The sequence below is a fragment of the Lepeophtheirus salmonis genome, chromosome 12 (assembly GCF_016086655.4).
Source record: "Lepeophtheirus salmonis chromosome 12, UVic_Lsal_1.4, whole genome shotgun sequence".
Taxonomy (NCBI): Eukaryota; Metazoa; Arthropoda; class Copepoda; order Siphonostomatoida; family Caligidae; genus Lepeophtheirus; species Lepeophtheirus salmonis.
This window is the reverse complement of record NC_052142.2, coordinates 1,524,060-1,547,053: the sequence shown is the minus strand read 5'-3', so window position 1 is coordinate 1,547,053 and position 22,994 is coordinate 1,524,060. Positions and strand designations below refer to the sequence as shown.

At 30.1% G+C, this 22,994-nt stretch overlaps 1 protein-coding gene across 3 annotated transcripts in view; it reads left to right on the top strand.

The window, feature by feature from the left end:
- Positions 1–283: 283 nt before the first annotated feature.
- Positions 284–22,994, top strand: part of LOC121127208 (proto-oncogene tyrosine-protein kinase ROS) — a 39,452-nt gene continuing 16,741 nt past the window's right edge. The window contains exons 1-3 of one of the 3 annotated variants that reach the window (XM_040722541.2): positions 284–729; positions 22,102–22,197; positions 22,250–22,421. In XM_040722541.2, the coding sequence (XP_040578475.1) occupies positions 298–729; positions 22,102–22,197; positions 22,250–22,421 (700 nt within the window). In that variant the 5' untranslated portion in view covers positions 284–297. Of the gene's footprint in view, positions 730–22,101; positions 22,204–22,249; positions 22,422–22,994 lie in introns of all 3 variants that reach the window. The other 2 variants (XM_040722540.2, XM_040722542.2) reach the window with 2 other exon arrangements.

The following is a 22,994-nucleotide window of genomic DNA, read 5'->3' as shown; positions in this document are numbered from 1 at the left end:
TTTTTATTAAGTCTGCAGTAAATTTAATTTCATTTTTTTTCCTCATAAATATATTATTTAAATAACTTATTTATTTGTTAGCATATAGTTTCATTTTTGAAATTAAAAGTTGTAAATAAATTATATTATTTTAAATATTTGTGGATAAAGAAACTAATTGTGATTATGTTCATCAAATAATAAGTATGTTAATTACTTGTTTTTCAAGTTAAACAACGTCATATAGAGGATGCGTGCTCTTTTTTCATAGCTCTCTTTTCTTTCTTCTTGAAATTTTAGTAAGTTAACAATTTCAATATGAAAGTGATAATTAATTTAGTGTTGATCTTTTTAATGATAATTACATCTGGCAAAATTACTAAATGTGTAGTATTGAATAAAAATGACAATCGTGTTCTCAGTGATTCTCTTCTTAATCAACCAAAACTTAATATAGATACTCTAACATCAACATCAGTGTCAATAAATTGGAGTTTCTCTTCTAATATATCCGGAGTTAATTATTATCTAGAGATATCTATGAACATGGGAGCATTTATTCCTACATATCATTATCAAAAATATTGCAATGAGTGGTCAGTACAAGACTTAATTCCGTACACACGCTATACATTTCGTATATCACTGTTCAAAGATGACATATTCATTGGTCATTCAGCTCCAAGTCTAGTAGTAACAACTTTGCCTGGAGGTCGTCCTTCTGCACCACGATTAATAACAATTAATCAGGTTTTTAGAATTTTAGCTTAGATGAATTAATCAAGGCTCTCAAATTTGTTGTGAAAAATATGTTTATGCAATATATTTGAATTTTTTTGAAATTAGCTATTTTCAATTAAATAACATTAAAAGCGAAAATCTAATACGGAAGAAGTATTTATAAAATTTATTTCCATAAATGTGTATGGTATTATTTATTTTTGTTTTATGTGGTCTTTCTACTTTTGATCGGGACCATTCTACATCTAACGCCGCTCAGAACTAGATGAAATTTGATTTAAATGTAATTTTTATCTGCAAACTCGAAATCTAATTTTTTAACTGGAAACACAAAATGTAATTCTAAAAAATCTAGAGCAAGAAAATGTAAGACTGCAGCACATAAATTCATTACAATAAGGTAAATAAAATCTTTCATAGGAACCTTCAAATTTGTTCTACAAATTTTTAACTAACTCATATGATCAGACGGGTCTAATGATAGGAGATCTTGTAAAAATTTAAAAACAATTTATAATAAATAGATACTATTTAAAATGATAGTATAACGTTATTTATTTTTATGGAATTTATAAATGAGCTTGATAACTTCTGATTCTTTCTTGACTTTTCATTTTGGAAGTACAATTTTTAAATTCTAAAATATATATTTCAAAACTTCTTGATGGTTGTGTTCTATAGTTATTCTATAATGAAGATTTTTTTATTATTGTTTAAAACAAGACAAAATTAATGCTTTCAATATGTTATTCAAATTGTATTGTTTTAAGTTATGACCAAAACTTGAGCTTTATGTTCAAGCTAAATAGCTTTAGGAACCTTGTTCAAATCAAGTTTTTATTTCAATTCAGATATAAATGACAATTTTTAATGTTTTTACTGTGTTAAGCTTAATTATAAAAGTATTTGAGGATTGAATGACGGAAATAAATTTTTGTTCAACAAACTATGTTTTGTAGGTTTGTCCGAGTATATATATTCAGTCCAAAAATATTTGTCTTAGAAATGAACGGAATATATATGTTTATTTTGAGAATTAACTAATTTTTCATTGAAAAATATTATAACAAGTATATGGGTGAGGCTTTTTAAATTTATTCAAAAAATATATATTTGTAAATCAAATAAGTTGTTTTCATACTGTTATTCTAAAAAAATTATAATAATATGCTGAGAATATTCACACAGATACTTATAGTTAGACACAACACCACACCTCAGTATTAGCAGAAGCGGTGATTTATTCTATGGGTTCTTACATATAATTGCAACGGGCTTTGTTATAGTAATATTAATGTAATAGTATTTACATTAATTATCCAAAATATTCCACTTTAAGACTTGGAGCTCACTCCCTTTTTAATCATTCAAATACAACAATTTATTTATATTATTCATCAATTTTTTTATCTAGAACTACTAAAAAGTTTATAAAGTGGTCCTTCGTTATTCAATATTCCCTCAAGGAGAGACTTTTCCCCATGGATTCCCGTTGATTGTTTATTAATATCATATACTTTGATTTTGTAGATTAAAGGAATTGTAATCTCTGAATATGTAGATTTCCCAGGGCGCTTTTGAAATTTAAAAAAAAAATAAAAAAATAATAATAATAATCCTCGGGCCAATCTCTCTTCCACATATTGTTATGTTTTTAAGAATGATATTTATCTACAACTCCTTGAGGTAGGTCGAATTAAGGTTTTTATTGAAGATCTCAGCGACATAATCAAATTTCTTTTTATTGACATCTCTATAACAAAATCAAGTCGATGATTTTTAATAAAATATCCCTTATTAAAAAAATGAAATACAAAATCTTAAGTATTCCTAAACGTGCGAATATTTTTTGTTGCCAAACTGAATAATGTTTTTATTTCCTCAAGCTTTTATTATTTTTTCCCCATTCTTGAGGAGAGAACGTCTAAGTATTGAGTAACTATGTGTGAGCGTGCTCATAAAAAAGGAAGAGTAAGAAAAAAATAGTTTTGGAGAATTATCTTCGATAGTAGTAAAGCAAATCTATGTTAATAAAAACAAATCTAGACGATTGAAGCAAGTCTGTTCGTCGACACCTAATAACTCTGAGCAATGTCTGGTAATAGCGATAGTAATGATTATTATCATATTGATTAAATCAATACATTAACCTGAGAAGATACATTATGTCCCCATATATCAGTTACATAGGAACTTCATGCTTAGCTTTAGAATGAATTTGTAAATCCTGCAATGATGAGGACAGTACATACCGGAGGGTTCATATTTATTCTCGCTGTTTATAGATTAAATTAAATGCATATTAATGGTAATTTCTAAAATGCGTTACTAGTAATGCATTTTTTGATCTATCAGCATGTTCCATTTGCAATAAAAATCTTGATGGACACACAACAAAGAAAATGTCCCTTGATGTACTAAAAATTATATATACTGAAGAGTATTACAAAGTTAACACAAAGATATATTTTATTATGGCTGTCAATTTTTCAGCTTTTATTCACAAAATTAGTTAATTTTAAGATTCAATAATTATTTGCACAACACAAGATAAATGGTTTGGCAATCTATATAAGAAACTTATAGGCAACATTGCACAGTGAAGAATTTATTATCCAACTAAAATTTATATTTTTTCTCATCAGGATGAAAACTTATATCTTGAATGTTTCCGAGCTTTTCTTTAACCCTTTGGGAGCGATAGCCATTGGCTGGACGGATCTTCATGAAACTCTCTGGAAATACTCATATGCACGTTATATGAATGATGCAAAAAGAATTTTTCGTTTATCTCAACGATTTCAAGTGGGTCACTAATGACTCAATCGTCCTCAATAGGTAAATTGAAGAATAAAGTTCGGTTGAAGAATTAATACAAAAAATATTATACTTAAATGATATTATAAGAAACAAAAATTTGTATTTTCAATATTCATCACTTGAAGAAAGTCTCTGGAGTATAAATTGTCAAATTTGGTAAATTTGATGCATAAATTTTAGTGCAAATTTCCTTTTTTAACATAGCTTATTTTTCAATTGCCTTTACAAATACATACGTTATTTTATTAAGCCCTACGATCCATGGTATTTCAAATAACAAATTTGACTGGGCTGCAGACAAAACGCAAGTCCTTGGCATAAAGTTGAAGTGCCTCTCATGGTTGCCTCTTTATCGATCCTTTCAGCTTTACAAACTACGGTAATGTTGTGGTGTCCCGAAGTTTTGAATTGATACTGGGGTGATGACTCGATTCCTAGATGTAAAGTATCCCACCATTCTCTGGGCAAAAGCCATTCGAAAGTCTTTGGCGAGCTTATGGGAACAATTTTTTTGTTCGTAGGTAATCTTCAAAATTCACAAACGCCTGTTCGAAATAATCGAAGTGTTGGTGCTAGTAGAATTTAGTGGGAGATTTTCTGTCCCAAATTCTTGTAGACACAAGTTGATCTGCTTTATCTACTCCGCCATGTGCGTGTTATAAAGTTTCACAACAGTTTTTTGAGTTCCCCTTTTTTCTGCGGTTGACCATAACAGTGTCATGGCAGGCATTCATAGAAGAAATTATATGCACTGCCCAGTTGTCGAACCCTTTAAGGACGCCAACACCTGCATTCACGTTGACATATGCATCCATACTTCCCGTTGTCTTCCTCAACTCTTTGTCTGGAATAACATCAGGTAGTCCCTTTCTTTTCTTCTGAATTATTCCAGTATAATAAATTCCTCTCTCCTCTAGCTTGTGTATCAAATTTCCCAAGCTAAAATAATTGTCCGTGAAGACTCTGGCGTAGGTAAACTTCAGTGATGAAGTGAGGCTCAACACAACCCTAGCCCGAACTCGGATGATGGGCCTCCTGCTTTGCCCTGGTATAAATAAAATCCATAACAGTATTCTGTCTTTGCATTGCATCGAAGCTTGTTCTTGAATCCCTACTTAATTGGCTTGTCTTTGAGATACTGGCGCATTCCATGGTGGCCCTTGAACTTTGTCATGTGTTCGTCTATTAATTGAAATTTAGAATTCTGGGCATAACGTTGGTATATTTTATTCCGATGATCCAAAAGTGGTCGTACTTTCCAAGCCTCGTCATCCGTCTTCACATGATTGTTTGAAAAATGAAGCATTCTCAAAATTTCTAAGAACCTATTCCTGGGAATCGTGGTCTTGATCCAATCCACTCCAAACTGGTCAGTACGCCAGTAGTCCTTGATGGAAGGCAAAAGCATTAGATTCATTCCCAGTATTATCCAACGAAACACTTTGATTTCCTCGGTTGTAACGACAAAGGAAACACCTTTTTGTTTAGCGTATCTATATTAGAACGGTCAAAATGATTGAAGAAACAACGTAGAAAGGTTTAATTATATTTACCTTATACTTTCTTGTACTATAAGACAAAAAAGCTCATAAAGATCTAGGAACTATATCACAAATTCTGAGACTGACATATCTTTGACTTCACGATCAAAGTCAAATTGAACTTGCTCCGGCAAGTGACAATCGTGAGGGTTAAATTTAGCTTTGCCCTATTGATGAGAATCTTAGGAAACTATTCATGAAAAGGATATAATATTTTATAATACCATAGCATGGGGAAATATTTTCCTCCCTTTTATGTCATGAGCGTCGATTGTATTCTTCTTCTTTAGACTCTGTACGACAGAAATCTCAGGGTTCTTCAAAGGACTTTGTTTTTTTTTCTCCAGTAGAAGGGTCAGACGATGAATCTTCAGGTTCTTTCCTTTCCCTTTTTACCACTGCATCAAGAGAGTATTCATCCGGTTTCTCAATAGTCTTCTTTGAAGACTCATTCTCAAAAGTATTTTGGACTGCTTCGTCAACATACTCATATTTAGTGTCTGAGACCCATACCGACTTGTCCAAGTCCTCTTCATCCTCGCTATCGACTGCAACTAGCAAGGCCATTATGTCGGTTTGACAGATTCCGGACACATCAACTTTTACAAAGATCTTTCTCTTCGACATTATCAAAACAATACTAACTTATTTGTATATTGCATTTAATGAATGGAAGAGGTACTGTGGTGGAGTTGGATTAACTGGATCTACTTACTTTGTTTTCAGAAAAAATTGTTCTATCTTAGAATATCGTTGTACTTTTTTAATGCTTTAATTGTTTCCTAAAACAGTGTCATGTGGAAAATGTTGTCTGCATTTTAAAATGTGTATTCCTCTAGATCATGGTTTCCCAAGCTTTTGTACGTGTACCCCAAGGGGTACACGACGTGATTGTAGGGCGTAAGATTTATTTATTGATAGGTTGATTTTTATTACAGGGGGGGCTACATGGATGGGGATGAAATGATCCAGGGGGTACGTGATGTGAAAACGTTTTGGAAGCACTGCTCTTGATGTTACTATAAAAATATAAAAGGCGGTTTTAGATAATATATATTTTTTAACTTTTGGGTACGGATGATGAATTGTGAGTAATAAAACACTTTGTTGGGTACATATTTACATTAATGAAGTAATTTCGTCACAAGAGCCCCTTTTAATTTATTTTTTGAGTTACAATATAAAACTCCATTTTGAGACGATTGGGTCACTGTTAACCCAGACATTTACAGTCCTCTTATTAGCACAGACTTATTTATATATACTTAAGATTTATAAATTATAGTAATTGACTCAGTTTCTTTGCATCCGTCGAAGCTTTTTCAGAAATTATAGTTCTTATACGACACTAAGATTAGGATACACCCATTTGATCCATTTTGAGACTATGTAAAGTAAGAGTCATAATTCGTGGAGATAATAAATTAACTATTAATCATGTTACAGCGTTAGATTGGCATCCAATTCCAAAAAGTGAATCATTTTTGGCTTTACTTTTCGGGATAAGCTGGTTTTTCTATACTTGATATGAGTACTACTCAAAATCAATTGTGTTTGGATGAAAATTCTAAGATCCTGATTACCATATATAATCATTTTGGTTTATTTGGTTCTAAGAAGATTAATTTTGAACTTTTTAGGGTAGAAAATGTCCACCTTGTACGTATTTGCCCTGCGACGTTTTCTTCATTTTACTTTTTCGCCTTGGATAATAATAAAGTACTTATAAAAGTTTACTCATTAGAATTTTTACCACCGTATTTTAACTTGGAGAAATTAGAAACAAGAACAGTCAAAAAGACAATCACAACTGTTCAAACTTTAATACACAAGTCTAGAAATATTTGAAATGTGTATTTTGTAATTATATGTGTGAACTGTTGTCAAGAAAAATAAGGAAAAGTCACTAATGCAAAAAAAATGACAAAATTATTTTAATATACTACTGCTGACTTTTTATTATAGCTATTAATATTTAAAAATTAAAGTTGAAGTAATTCAAGATGATTTTTGTTATCATTTTTTTAAGGGCTTCTTTATGGTGAAAGTACTATAATTAGACAAGGAACTATTAATACAACCTCACATTCATAGATTTTCCTTTGCTATGGCGTCATTAAAAAAACTATAAGGTAAACATAGCAAAATTGTTTGTTATTCTTTTCATTATTTTCTCCAAATCACAAAAGTTAGGATTCTACTAAATTATCGTTGAGAAGAAAATAATATTGAAAAAAGGCCAAAAATGTGTGTTCCGTGTAGAGATTTCCAATTATCAAAACTTGTTACTTTTAGTATTAAAACAATCAAATTATCATAAATAAGCATTCATGATGCCATTCATGTCTTAAATTATGTTAAATTCTTTATTGTTTTAACTAAGAAGCTAAACATGCCCGAGTTATATTTTTTATTCCAATATTCGAGTATCAAGTATACATTCTATGGATTCTTTTATATTTTCTTTTTAAATACCGTTCTTACACCTAAATGCTGAAGCAATTACGTAATAATTTACTTAAATAAACTTCTTAGTTAAAAATTAAAGCTTCTAGGTAAGATAACAACGCAGTGATATTAAAATTTACAATAAAAGAAGTATTTAAAACTGATAAAATTAATAATATATGAAGTAAAAACGATATGGCCAATAAAAATAAAATAATGCACAAAAATACAAAAACAAGCTTCAAATTTAATTTTTATACTGTCTTTAAAGTCAATTAAAAAACCTGTTAATGGTGTACTTCAGTTGACGAAAGGTAAAAGTTCATAGATTATTCCCCAAAGACGGTACTTAAATAATTATTTTGCAGCTACAGCAATAACAATTGATTTGAGTACATCATCTTTTGTTATTCTGCTTACTATTAAGGTTTTAGAATTGAGTATTGCTAAATTCCATACCGTGGTTACGAATGAGACTACTCTTTTCTTTTTGGTAATCCCGTACAAAACCATATATTTGGCTACATAAGTATTATAATGTTCTAATCCTTTATATTTAATTTTACCAAGTATTTTAAAACGCCTACAATGGTACAATAATTGAGAGCGGCAATAAAATGCTTACAATAATTTTTACAAGGAATTAAAAACCTCATTGTTCAAGTGAAGATTAGGAATTAGGTTGTAAACTTTCTGCTATCATTTTCTCAGAAAATACCGGGCTTTTCAAAAGTATTTGCACTGATTTTAATAAGTTATTATGAGGTTTCTAGTAAACCAACTGTAAATTTCTCCAAACTTTTGGAAAATTCAGAGTATCAGCTACCGAATGCTAACCATTTTTTAAGCAAAAACAAATAATTCCACATCATGAATTAGAAAAAAATTGAAGTGGCAACATTACTAATCAATTTAGAGAACTTGGAATTGCATCTTCGAAGTTAACGCTTACCCTCATACTATCCCACAAAATAATACAAGTAAATAGAATCCTAAGAAAGTTAAGGTTACCTCTGATGGTAAAGAAGCTGAAAATCTTTAAGAGAAATCTAGTCTTGGCGTTGGCGACAACAACATCGCCAGGATTACAACTTATGATAATAAAGAAGTAGAACATAAGGTGATGTCCTTCCACTTCGGACACCACTTTAGATTTTCCACAATCACAAGAGTAAGATACATCAAAAAATGAGGAATCAATAGTCATAGTGAGAGCAGTGGGAATTATAAACTTACGCTTATTACTAATGCGAGCACGGAACAAACTGAAAGACATATGAGAAAACTCTCTGAGACAAAAACTTCAAGAAACATTATTGAAGTCTCACAAAGAAGAACATATTACCAGATAGTTCTGGATTTGGATCTTATTAAAAAAGAGCATTATCTAGTTCCCAATCCCCACTGAGCGTATCTTTATCTAAACAATATAAAAAAGAATGACCACATGAATCCTTTCCTTGAATGTTCACTTTATACAAAAATTGAGCCTTAAATATAGCTTCTACGAAGATTTATAAAATATCTACAATTACCGTACATTGTCGTACTTTGTGATACAAGATGTTATTTGAAAAATCATTACTCCATTCCGCCAGGTTACGTCTCTTTCTCCTCCTTTAATGGTATTAATAAAAACCTAAAAAGTCGAGTAACTTTACTAACTAAATTGACTCTAACCCCAAAAGTTTAATACCGCTGTGCAGAGGGGCATCTTATTAAATTACAGTGTTATAGCCTAGGTGGTCATTTTGAAGTCATTTGCCTATATGGAACAAACACTGATGATGCAGATTTCTACAAGGATAATCCAATGCACATTATCTCACACATACCAAAAATAATAGGATGATATATTAAAAAAAATCTAAAAATGAGAAAAGAACCGTCCCTGCATATAACATACATGCACTCACCACTTAATCCCTTTTTCAATCAGTTTTCAACTAAAGATTATAAATTCCAACAGATTTGGTTTTTCCATCCTTTCCTATAATTGATATTTTCCCTAACCTCTTAATAACTCGATAAAGACAACTGAAGGAAGGTACTAATGATAAATTTTATTGGAAGATTCAAGGTAGATTTGTGGGTTGCACTCATTAATTTATTTACTTATCAGAATTAGAATTCTTTTTTTCATTCTTTTAGTTGTACATATAAACGATATCAAGAGCCTAGTAACACCTTTTTTTGAAAATAGGCTCCTTTGTCGATTTGCTTTATGTTCCCAATATCCTAACAAACCCACAGTCTAAACTATAAATTTTGAAAAAGTTCTAATAAAACAATTGAAAACTGTTGCAAATAATTATTTGCTACTGGTTTGTTTGGTGATATTGATCCGTTGTATCAATATTTGATTAGAGATGGAAAGTAGATTCAGGGAGAAATAGAATAACAACTAAAACGTTTTGAATGTTTTTGTTAGAATTAATTAATTTGTCAATATTATTAAGTAAGATATATATTAAGATTGGTGGTTGTTTGTAAATGATAATTACACTGAGGAACATCAAATTTCAACAAATGAAGTGAAGCCAAGAATTTAATTTATCTTCGAGCACTGAGTGAAATACTGATCTCAGTTTTTGTCAAAGTACTTTGGTTCCAGAAAAATTTGAGATTATAGTAATTCGTGACCATTTTTTTCCTTTATCCGTAGAAATTCCATTGTTATACAATATAAAAAAAAACCTTATGGTTTAAATTTAATCCTTCGGACAGAAGACATCATAATAAAATTTACATATTTATAATCACACACCACTATAAAAATCTAAAAACAACACTTTAAAATTGCAATTAAAACGACAATGAAGTCATAAAACGTGAATATAAACATACTGCACATTTTACAAAAATAAGCAAAAAAAAAAAACTAACTGACAAAACTAAGAACTATTTTTGACGCAATTTGAACATCCTGTATCTTCTTACAAGCTTGCATATGGTTTAAATGGATTGCAGAGTCTGTATCAAGGAAGTGAATGATATTGCCTGCCCATGACCAATCAATGTTGCCAGGATTTAGAATATTCATATTGAGCACTCCATACAGGGTGGCAGAGAAGTTAAATTTAATCTTACGTTTTTATAATAAATTTATCTTCATTCGTTAATTTGTGATCAATCTGCGCATTTGCATTTAAAAGGGAATAATTTAAGACCTTACTTTTGTCTAAGCGATTGGTCGCATGTCCAAACAATAAAATTGATCGTGCAAACTTTTCATTCAAGCCTTTCATATTTAAAATAATAAAAGTATTTAAAACCCTTATGGGTAGGCAATCAGCGAACGCCTGAATTTTAGAATTATACATTTTCCCACATTCCTTGCAAGGAGAGTCAATATAAATAAGCCCATTGGCGATTTGTAACTGAGCAGTGAATTGTCTACCCTTGAAAATTCGGATCATTGAGCAAATTTAACTTTTTTTAATAATTATTGATAATATTATCAAGCTTCTCTAGAGTAGCTACACCAAAATCCATTTTCAAGACCCAGGGCATTGGAAGGACATGCTTGACATTCTCGACCAAAATGGAATATTCTCATTGATATATTGAATAGTAATTATGTTCCGTTTTAATGCTAAAAGTTCTAGTTGTCTACGGTCAGTTATCTTTCAAAAATATTTCTTTCCACAATTCCCACGAATAATATGGACAGAAGAGGAGTTGGAGTGAAATCGAGGATTGGCCTTCCATATAATTATTTGGCTAGTACCCTAGGCGGGAAACAAGTCAGAAAAATATAAATTATTGTTGTTATGCCCTTACACCTACCGTCCATAAACTGGACTAGAAGATATAGCTAAACACCACTCAGTATTCGATTTTGTAGTCAGGTCTATAAAAATATTTTGGTAAAATTCTTGATATAAGTGTAAGTCCTTCTCCCATTTAAGATTTAGGCCTTTTTACTACTTTTATATACTTTCAATGAAACAACTTTCCTATCCACTTTTCTTCTTCCTTCATTACAACTTCTGCTAGTCTGGGTAGAGAAGTTGCCTTATAAACTACCAATGGAATCACCATGTTATTGTAAAATCGATTCTTTCTAGCAGATTGAATGATCTCCAAGATTTAATTTTTGATTTAATTTTTTGAGTTAGGGTCAACTAATGGGAGTTTGCCTCACCATATTTTCCTCATAATATACCTTTTTCTGTTATCAGTGGACACCATAGGCCTAAAGGAAGAATCCCTGTTTTTTCTTCTATTTATTTGAATTCCTGATTTCTCTCCAAATTTCGTAATGGAGTTCATAATTATGTGAATCCTTTTCACTAATTGTTTCTCAGAATTTGCTTCAAGCTTAATGGTTATGTCATCTGCATAAAAATCATAACATGTTTGGTGTCGTGAAGTTGGGTTCCAATACCTCCATACTTTCGCGACTAGTATTGTTCAGGGTCATTTTTTTACCATAAAGACAATCATCAAATTGAAGTACGATGAATAAAACTGATCTAAAAAGTGTTTGTTATTCTGAATTTAAAATATTTCCATTTTTTTTGTGTTAAATGATGGAAAACGATACTTTTCTTTAGGCCTTTATATCTTATTTATCATGCATAGTGATACGAAATATCATAGCTTATTTTATTAAAAAATATTTAATGTTTTATTTTTTTTAAATACCTATTTAAAAAATTGGCATATCCAAGGATTTTTCTTCAATTCTGTATTTTTTTGAATGAGCCAATTTTTTATGGTGGTGTACTAACAAATGGAAAAAAATATTTTAATATTGTACATGATTTCAATGTTATGATAATAATACTTGAAATATTTAAATTCCCTTCTCATAGTAAATGAATCTGTTTATTGTTTCGATCCTGGATCAAGAAAATTAATCCCTAGAAGAGCACCAAGCCCAGCTAAACGTAATACGAGAGTAGAGTCGACTCCTTCCCTGGATGCAAATATATCCATCCATATATAACAATTATATATTCAAGGGTTAAACTATATCTTTCATATTTTGATAAAGGGCTCTGGGTGTGATATATAAAATAAAAATATAATAATTAGTTCTCCAAAAGTTATGAACAAACGAAAATAGAGGAAATGATATCTTTGCTAATGCTCAGTATATTGGTATAGATAAACAAAACATTTTGTTGGAGGAAAGTTGATAACTTTATTGATTTTAATTAATCACATGGTTGTCTTGTGAGATAACTCTCCCTTCGTTTACTCTAGGGTAATAGTTAATTCACTCATTTGACCACAGTAATGCTGATTATACACATCGCAAAAATCTTTGTAATAAATAATGTATTTTAATCATACCATGTTGTGAACAAATTCGACAGATATAGAAATTCACATTTACAGATTTAATTAAAAAAAAATATCTGGATAACCACTAAAATATTTTTCTTTCTTTATTATTTATTTATATTTTGAAGACTCGAACAGAAAACATTATATACATTCAAACACCATAAATGATAAGTAGACAAGAAGGACTACAGTGATTTATGTCAACTGATATGTTATTGATTAGGCGAATTTTTACTATCACCAGGATGACATCAATTTTCATGTATATAAATATTTATGTATAAAAATAACGGAACTAGTTAATATTATTCAAAATTAATATCTATAGTAATATCCATTGGATATAATATATTTTCGTCATGAATTCCCCGATTTTGTTCTTTATCTGTTGGCAATATATCTGATATCCGAACTTCGGAGTATAGAGACGTTACATTTTGTAATTTAGATATGGAAATAATAAATAGAATAGAAAGTTATATCAAAAATGGTTGTTCCTGTTCTAAAGGACCAATGGATACATTAGGCAACAAATTTTTTTTTAATTGGTTTGATTACGAAAGTCTTTCTTATCGGTGAGATCAATACTTAGAAATGCCTTCTATTTTTCCTTTGAGCAATTAAGCCTATATGTTACGATATTTTGGTGCTCTGGATAGGGAAGATCAAAAGATAAAATTACAAATTATTGCATGGAGAATTTGTCTGACAATTTTTTGTTTCTTCATAGTTATGAGAAAATCTAAAATTTGGGACCTTTCCACTCATTATTTGAAAAGTAGGTTACGCATAAACAACATAAGTTGACTGGAAATACAAATAATAACCCGTACAATCGAAATATTAATGAAAGAAGAGAAGTTATTAAACATTTTCTGGAGAACTTAATGACAGATCATGGTATTTTTCTACTGGGAAGAGTTGAATCTCATTATGATCTTAAAGCAATTCGTTTCCCAAGTCATTGGAGTAGGAAAATTGTATATAATAAGTATAAATAATCATGTTCGGACCAGCGCAACAATAAATATTGCAGTAGATCCCCTTTTGTTTGTCAGTATAAAAAAGTGTGTTTCAAATTGGTTATTATAGGACAGCAAGGCGATGTTTATCATATTTGTATTTAAAATTTTACAGAATTGACCTTATTATTCAGTTAATCTATCCAAAAAAAAAAAAAATCATCTCGTTGTTTGGACATTAAATACTATCGAAAGTATTAAGGAGTACATGCAACATGTCCAAAGTGAACGTAGAGTTTAAAATACGAAGGTTGAATACCCCAAAAGTAGTAAAGAATCTGTTACATAACTTACTATGGACATTTCTAAATCTAAATAAATTCCTTACTTGTCAATTCAAATAGGATAGAAACATTTCCTTTTACATTTAATGGTATCCTTTTTATTAAGAATAAAGGATTATGAATATCAAATATATATTTTTTTGATGAAGCTGAGGCGGTACCTTTTTATCTAATGCTTTCAGTCTTTGTAATCCTTTTCTAAATTAATTTTAGGAAACTATTGAGAAAGGCTCAAACTGTGTAGCATCTCTCATCATCAATTGGAGGGTATAAGTGGTATTCTACGTCTTGAAATTCTATGTTTACAGAGGAGTTAATAAAGAAATATATTATTTTGGTTTTTATAACTTACATAGTTATTTTTGGTTAATTTGATGAAGTTTTTTTTACACTTTATTGCTGAAAATAATTCAAACTTTTCGCCGGACTGCAGTTTTGGTGTAATTTCCAAATCTTATTCTAATCAATAAAAAAATGTAAGTATAAATATTGTTTAAGATGTAGTAGAAGTTGTTGTAAAAGCATCAACTAAATTAAATATTAAATCCTCTAAGAAGAGTGGATGCCCACCAAATACAGTGAAATAATTAGACGAAATTTCTATTAAAGTATTTATGTCTTCTAAAAAGGAATAAACAACTATCACATATTCATCTTGAAATCTACTTCTCCTTTAGTTTTAACCGTAAAAAAAGGGTTTGATAATTCACAAACTCATTCTGTGAAATTATTAAAACATGTAATATTGTCCATTGAATTTCCTCTCTGTATTTCTGAAGAGCATATTCTAATGAAGAAAAAAAACTTATGTAGTAATGATAAGAAACAAAAATTCTTAAAATCTATAAAAAATGTAACGAACTTATCCACGACAGTATAAATAAATATTTCTTTTCTCTAATATAATGATTTTTTGCCTATGTTCACTTCTTCTACTACATTCGTCACTTTATCCAAAGATTTTTCATCATTTTTATCTTCACCATCTAAGTTTTTGGGGTATTTTTTGCGTTGGACAAAAACCAAAGACACTCGACCGTTATCCATGATTGCAGTTTTGGTTGGTGCTTACGATGGTTTCTTTTTGGTTTGTCCTTATCTTATTAATTTGGAAGATGTTACAAAAGTGGGCAATAAAATGATTTCAAATGTTGCTGTTAAAAGTCTCCCCAACGTTCTTGGCTCCCATTTCAGAGGCGAAAGACCTGAAACCATCCACCCCGATATAATTTTTGTTTTTTAGTACAAAAACACTGCTATCGTTAACTATGATTCATAGAGAGTTATTAGTACGATCTTGGACATAAACAAAAGGTCTTATTTGATGAATAGTTCATCTTGAGTATATTACGACAATGAAATTGAACGTTGAATTATTCAACGTTGGAGATTTAATATGAAGAGAGTTAAACGATCTGATAAATTATACAAGTATTATTATTTATTTAATTTCCTACATTTTTAAAAATTTGGCTACTGGAAACGCTGTCTACGATGAAGGATTAAGGTTTTGTCTTTTTAGGCGTTGAAGTCTGTGTTATGTATCTTATATTTGAAATTAAGGTTAAAATTTACAGTTATTCATTAATATTACTATAGAACTTAGAACTTATAGGAGTCATCAGCTATCTCCATAGTAAATTTGATATAATATTATAAATCTATAGTTTGGTCTGATTATCATACTCTTGACGTGTGGTGGAATCTGGCCCTCTCACATATCCGAACATGCATAGGAACATGGATGAGAGTTATTCATGCACATAGTTTTTCCACCAAGAAAGAAGCGGGGTTTTCTTTTGTTCTTTTTACATGTAGATTTTCCCCTCCCTTCTTCGCATGGAGGTTTTTCCGGTTTTTGTTTACACACATACTTGTTCAGGGAAACATACGTTTCCCCTTATTTAAATATTCATTCGAAATACAACCATTCTACAAGTAACACAATCTTTTGTTTTACGCGTATTTATTTATTAGTAATTTATACAGTCCATTATTATTTATTAATGCTTGAGGTAATTGAGAGAATCCTTAAAACTTCACACGGTCATTCGAACAACATTAAAGCATAATTGTAAAGGTTCTCAAATAGCTCAAATAATTTAATATTATTTTAATATCTTTGCGTTCCTTTGAGAAAGCTCATGGGAAGATCTTGTTGAGGTTTCTTGTTGTTTTACCGAACGCATGCGGTTTCGGCTCACCTCATAGGTATATCTTAGCTGTCAGATTCTTTTCTATAAAATTTTCTTACTGTATGTAATAGTAGATCACATCCATTCATTATTCATGAAAAAAAAAAAGAAGCCTCATAGTGCTTTAAAGAAAAAAACCATTGAAACCTTGAGTTTCTGAGGATATGTGGAATAAAATAAAATTGATAATAGTAAACAACTACTGATTTTGATAATTAACTGAAAAATATATCATTTCTTTAGTAAAAGTATGGAAGAGGGGACTATCCATTCAACTCCGATCATGAAGAAATACATCAGTAATCCGAAATTTCCCGAAGAAGAGATCGCAGTACTTCAAGAACTCCAATCTCGTCAATCATTGCGGAAAAATCATTTCTTGGACAATGATCTCTTAGAAGAAGAAGAGATAAGAGATGTCAAAATCAAACCACAAGTAGCCCTTAACAACAACAAGATAGCTCATTGATGGCTTATGGAGAAAGTCTTCAATTAATATATACAAATGGGGAGACAATTTATTCTCCGGATTCAACGTACTTTGAAGAAACTCCTACAAAAAAACAATGATGACGTCAGTGCTGGAGTCGAAGCCAAATTATCTAAGAAACTCATCACTAAATGGGAGACCTCTCTTTCAAGACAATTAGAGACTTTGTTCCTTGATGCGACGACTCAGTAGTATAAACCATCATAGGACCACTATCTCAAAACTACTCTCAATTCAATGAAGAAATTATATCATTAATTTCTAAGATTAAGTTTGAAATTTCAAACAGGCTGGAAATAGAAAGCAAGTTATAACAAAAATCATCAGAAGAAAATTCAAATTTTACTGTATCATTAATCCAACATAAAAAAAAGCATTGTTCAATTAAATGTGAAAAACCTTATTAATAAATTCAAAGAAGATCTGGAAGAGGAGAATGCCCTACTCCAATTATTCAATATGAAAACGGCTCGGGAAAACCTCGTTCACAGATGCCATCCTATTGCAAAAACTGAAAGAATGCCTGGATGAGCTATTGGTATCTGTTTTTGAATCTTTCTCTCTATCAGCATACAAGGAAGTTATGAAATGCCTGACATAATCGTATGAAGATCCAATCAAACTTGCAAACTCATACCTTCTAATAGCCACAGATCGGAACAAAGATGAAACAACAATGGTTGATTATATCATTAAATCATCCAAGGTCTTACAAGTCCTCAAAGGCGATCTCATCAAACCAAACCTTGATTTGTATGATTTCGCTCTAATGCATGTTTTCTTAGGAGCCATGCCCCATAAAATGAAGGCGTATTGGAAATGACATAAATATAAATGTAAACAAGATAACCTCCAGGAATTTGAAAGGAATGCCAAGTCGGAGGAATTTGTGGAAGCACAGACTCATCCCAGATCCAGTAGCTCAAGAGACTGTACAACTCTTTAAGGATTGGATCTAACAAATACCAAAACTCGAACAACTCACGTAATAGAGTTCATTGCCAGATTCGAAGATGCGAGTAAAAAGGGAATGGTAGTTGCAGCTTATATAGCTTATATGGTAAGAATACTTTAACATCCCAGTTAACATTCTCTAAGGCATCCATAATGCCCAAAAATTACTACAAAGTTACAAAAATTCAAGATACACTTACTATTGCAAGAACAAAATTAATAGCGTTATTAATAGATGTTAGAGTCGGACTTTATTTCCTAAATACATATAAAGGAACAATCACAAGCAAAATGTCTTTTATTTTACCGATTCTTTATTAAACTACAAGAAATACAGAGAGGTAAATACCATTGTAAAATTTTGGGAAGAACGGCGTGTTTGTAAAAATTCTTGACAATGTTAAAGAGTCGTTGGTTCGCTATTGTCCTGGAATCTTAAATCCAGTAGACTTACCATGTAGAAATCTCACTCCTGATGATCTCAAGAAAAAGGAAAGTATTTGATTAACAGGACCAGATTTTCTCCTTCAATCTTTTGAGAGGTGGTCTAAACAACCGTTGTCAAGTCCCTAGGAAAAAGATAATAACATTATTAAAGAATATAAAACAGACATATATATATATTTCAATCAAATAACTCTAGAAGTCAATCTCTGAAGTCTAAATAACGATAGCACAAATATATTCAACAGAAGTTAAGGCTGAAAGACAAACTGAAGAAAAATTAAAGTTCTTAGACATATTAATATCAGATTCCAGTAATTAGAATAAAACTATCAATACATTAATAACAAACAAGCGGTTACCTTAAAGATGAAAGAACCAAGATGGGTAGAGTTCAAAAGCCAAATAAAAAAGTTTTAAAACTGTTTCAGAAGTTGAATTGGACAATTGGAAAGTTGAACATACCTTAATCAAAAGAGCTCAATAAATACATTTAAGCAAAGAAGTATATATTCATAAGATGGGAAGTGTTGGCAGTAAAAATATATTACCAAAGAAGTCATAGTTGACACATTTACTAGTATTCTGGGATGAGCAGAAAGACGTAACAAAGCTAGAAAGTAGTCTTCATTGGGCGTTTTCCTTATCTCATGAATATAAAAACCCAATTACAATTACAAAATGTCTGATTGCAAAAAGGAAAATCTTATACCCACATAAATCCGGACTTCATTTAAGTAAAAAAAAACAACATTTAATTTATTACGACAAAAATATTAAGTAATAGGTAATTTAGCATATGTTAAATCAGTTGGGAGATGGAGCAAAACAATGAGATGTAGAAATCTCAAATACGAATCACCTAAAATGGCTCCGATCCCAGCTATTAGAATAGACAATCTAATGCCATGGTCTAGTGTGGGAGTCAATGACTTTGTTTACACGACTGTATTAACGAGGTATCAGAAAAAGAGAGAAATAATCAAAAAATGTACACACACAAGTGAAAAAAAAATTTGGCTTGTTTTATTTACATGTTTACATACTAAAGCAATTCATGTAGAAATAGCTACTACATCTTGTTCAACATTTGACTTCTTCAAAACCTTTACACGGCTTATAGGATATTGCGGAAGACCAAATAATGTTTTATTCTGACAATGCCACAAATTTCAAAAAAGCAAATGCTGACTTAAAGGAATTGTTTCCTAACGTCAAATTTGACAAGATCAAGTAAGATAAATTTAATGGAGACTGTCCAATTCAATGGGATTACTCTAACCCTGAAGGTCCTTTGACATATGGGTTAACACAGAGAATGATTGGCATATTCAAAAGACAGTTTAGAATTGCTGCACAAAAAAGCTAATGAACCATCTAATAAATTGAAATACTATTCATAGAACTTGCAAGCTTAATCAACGATAGACCATTAGCATCAATCTATCAAGATTCCAAAAGAATCAGTCTTGTCAACTTTACCATAGGGAGACATGTCGTTATCGAGGGAATCATTCCTTAAAACGTTTTGGATAAGGTTGAGACAAGAAATATGACCGAGCTGAGCATGAATAAAAAGTAGTCTACACCTTATCATAAATAAAGGAGATATAGTAATTTTGAAACTAGACACGCTGGAGAGGAACATTTGGAACACATAAGAATTACACAAAAAAATATAAAAATAACGATAATATCGTCACTTCAGTAACATTGCATTTGCCAAACAACCATAAAATAGGAAGGTCTATTAGACAAATTGCATTATTGGAGGCAAGTGTGGCTGAAAAACATTTATTTATTAATCCTTGAGGTAATTGAGAGAACCCTTAAAACCTCACAATTTGAGCCTCCGTCGGATGGAAATTTTTTGGTACATTTATGTCCAACATAACCCTGAAACCCGTTTTGGAATCAAAGTTGACGAAAGGAGTGTTAACGTCTTTAAAAAACTCGCTATCGTGGTTGACGGTTTCAATGTACATTCTCTCAATTTGATGTATCCATTGGTTTTCTCTATCCCTTTATGACACTTAGTTTTGAAAAGAGTCTGTAGTTTCCTTAAAAGCAATAAACATATCCTTATCCTAAAATGCTTAATGGATCTAGGATAACGCTTCTTTACTCTGAGACTCTATTGACTTGGTATTTGAGAAGCAAGATTGAATCCTTTTTCTAGTGTAAATTTCTGAGAACTTAACAAAATTTGGATGATTCTCGAAATGGAGTGGAATATTGCGCAAGAAAAGGATCTTGATTATATAAGTAGTCAAATTAGAAATATTAGACTTGGACACAGTTCCAAAGTCTCCTGATGAAATCGGTTGTTTAATTTGTTTATCTACTTTATACTTATTTTTTGGTTTAACCCCATGATTACAAAAACGAGTTGTCAAAAACATGGAATCTTTAGAACTCAATATATTTTTACGTAAATTATCAGTTATTAAAGAAAATATAATCTAAATTACTTACACTTTTAAGGATGTTATATAAACTTAAATATTAATTAACTTTGAAATAAAATAATATTAATTCTTATAAAGTTAATTTTTATTTTTAACTAATTATACTTTCTTCAATGAAAAAATGACTTTTATAGGACTTGTAAGTACAATGAGAAGTGTTTGATTAAACAAAATTCAAAAATTTGTCAAGAAATATATGTAATAAGCGTATTATATGGAAACCATTTTTGATTTAATTTAAAATGCATAAAGGAAAATTATAAACTATCAAATTAACATAAGATCTATTTTTTACTAGTACAATAAAAAAGTTCATTTATGCGTTTATCAAACTCTGTTAAATATGAATGTAAATTTAAATAACTTGTTTAGAATCTTGTTGGTCAAAAGTGATGTCAATAAAGTTATTTTTGGTATTCTTTATAATATTAAATCTTACTTTTGGTAATAATAATTTTGAAATTAATTAGAAATAATTTATAATATTTAACAATTTGACGATATAGCAATTAACCCTTGCATTATTAATGACATCAACGAGAATTATTTAATAAAAATGTGTCGATGACTTAGGATCCCATTCATAAATAGGAGTTTTTTTATCCATATAATCAAATCTACCCATGCTTTTGTTCAGAGCATTACCATTACAAGCCAAAACACCAATGATCCACGCTGAGTCGTTTTCATATCATTTGAACATTTGACAAGCTTTTTATCCTTCATAAGACAAAGTAAGATATTATAGTTATAGTTAATATCATAGTGAAATCCTTCTTACCTATACATCATTGAAAAACATGGAGTCGGATTGAATATTTGTGTGTACTTATGAGAGAAGTAAAGAAACACTGAGGATTTTTAGGAAGTTATATGTCTAACTTCAAGCTCGTAATTCCTCGTTAAACTCAGATTTGAATTGGAGTAATTTTTGCCTATATTCTTCCTATATACGGCATGGGATTTATGTTTAATTTCATTTCCACTCTCCCAGAGCTGTTCACAGATAATCTAAAAACCCTTCACAACTGTTAAACTCTCCTCCATAACATTCCTGAAATTGTCAGGGTTTCTTCGTTTATTTTCGTTTTTTTTAACATATCGGGGGGACCTATAATATTCATCACTGCTTATTTTATAGAAAAAATATACATCTCTAAGAATTTTTGTTTGATTTTGTATTTTTCAAATAATTTTATTTTCTTAAAGGTGTACTAGCAAATAGGCAACATTATCATAATATTGTTTACGATAATAATATTAATTTAATTATTATTATATTGCTTCTTTCTTGTTAAAATGGGATTTAACGGCCTTTTAAATGCCAAATAATATTTGTGTGATGAATGAAAACAGTATATATCAAATTTTGTAATAATATAAATTAATATTTTCTTGAAATTTATTATTGTTTCAGATAAATTTAGACTTTATAAATGTAACATGGCTATCTCCTTCAATTCCTAAAAATCGAATTATTGCATATAACCTAAGAATAAAGGAACTTTCAACAGTAACGGTTAGTATATTTAAAAATAATATTCAAATCTATTTTATTTTTTTAGAAAAACTTATATGATGCAACAATAGATATTTCTGTTGAGGAAGAAAATGTTTCAATGACACCTGTTTATATTACGTATATATGCCAATTACCACACATAAATTGGATACAACAAGAAAAAAAGATTGAATATAATATATCATTATATGCTATTAATGCAAATGGAGAGGATGGTAAATATAAATATATATTATGTTTAATTAATGCAAAATCAAATCCCTTATTATTTGCTTCCATAGATAATATATAGAGGGATTAAGATCACTTTTATCACATGATATCATGTTAGCTGTTACTGGGGCAATTTATGCTATATTTTTTCATATTTTCTTTTTTTGTCTCATATATTAATGTAAGATGTTCAAGTTTATATGTATACCGAAATGGTTTTTTTTGTGTTTTTTTAAATTTTGTATGAAATCTTACGATAACAGTGTCCGCAAGTTATCTATATTTTTCTGTGTTTTTCACAATATCAGAATTTGATCAAACTTAATGTACATATTTTTCGTCTACAGAAATGTTTTATTTTGTCTATTATAACAATGAGATTTGAGTAATTAAACACATCAATAAACATAATTAATTCCTAATAAAAAGTTAAAAATAATATACTAAATTAACAACCCACATAAATTGATTATAAATTTAATATTTACATACCTAGTACCTAAAAAAAAGTTTTTGTCTGCAAGAATATTTCTTCATTTTCCGGCGTGAAGTTAATCTTATTTCTGTGCTTGTGA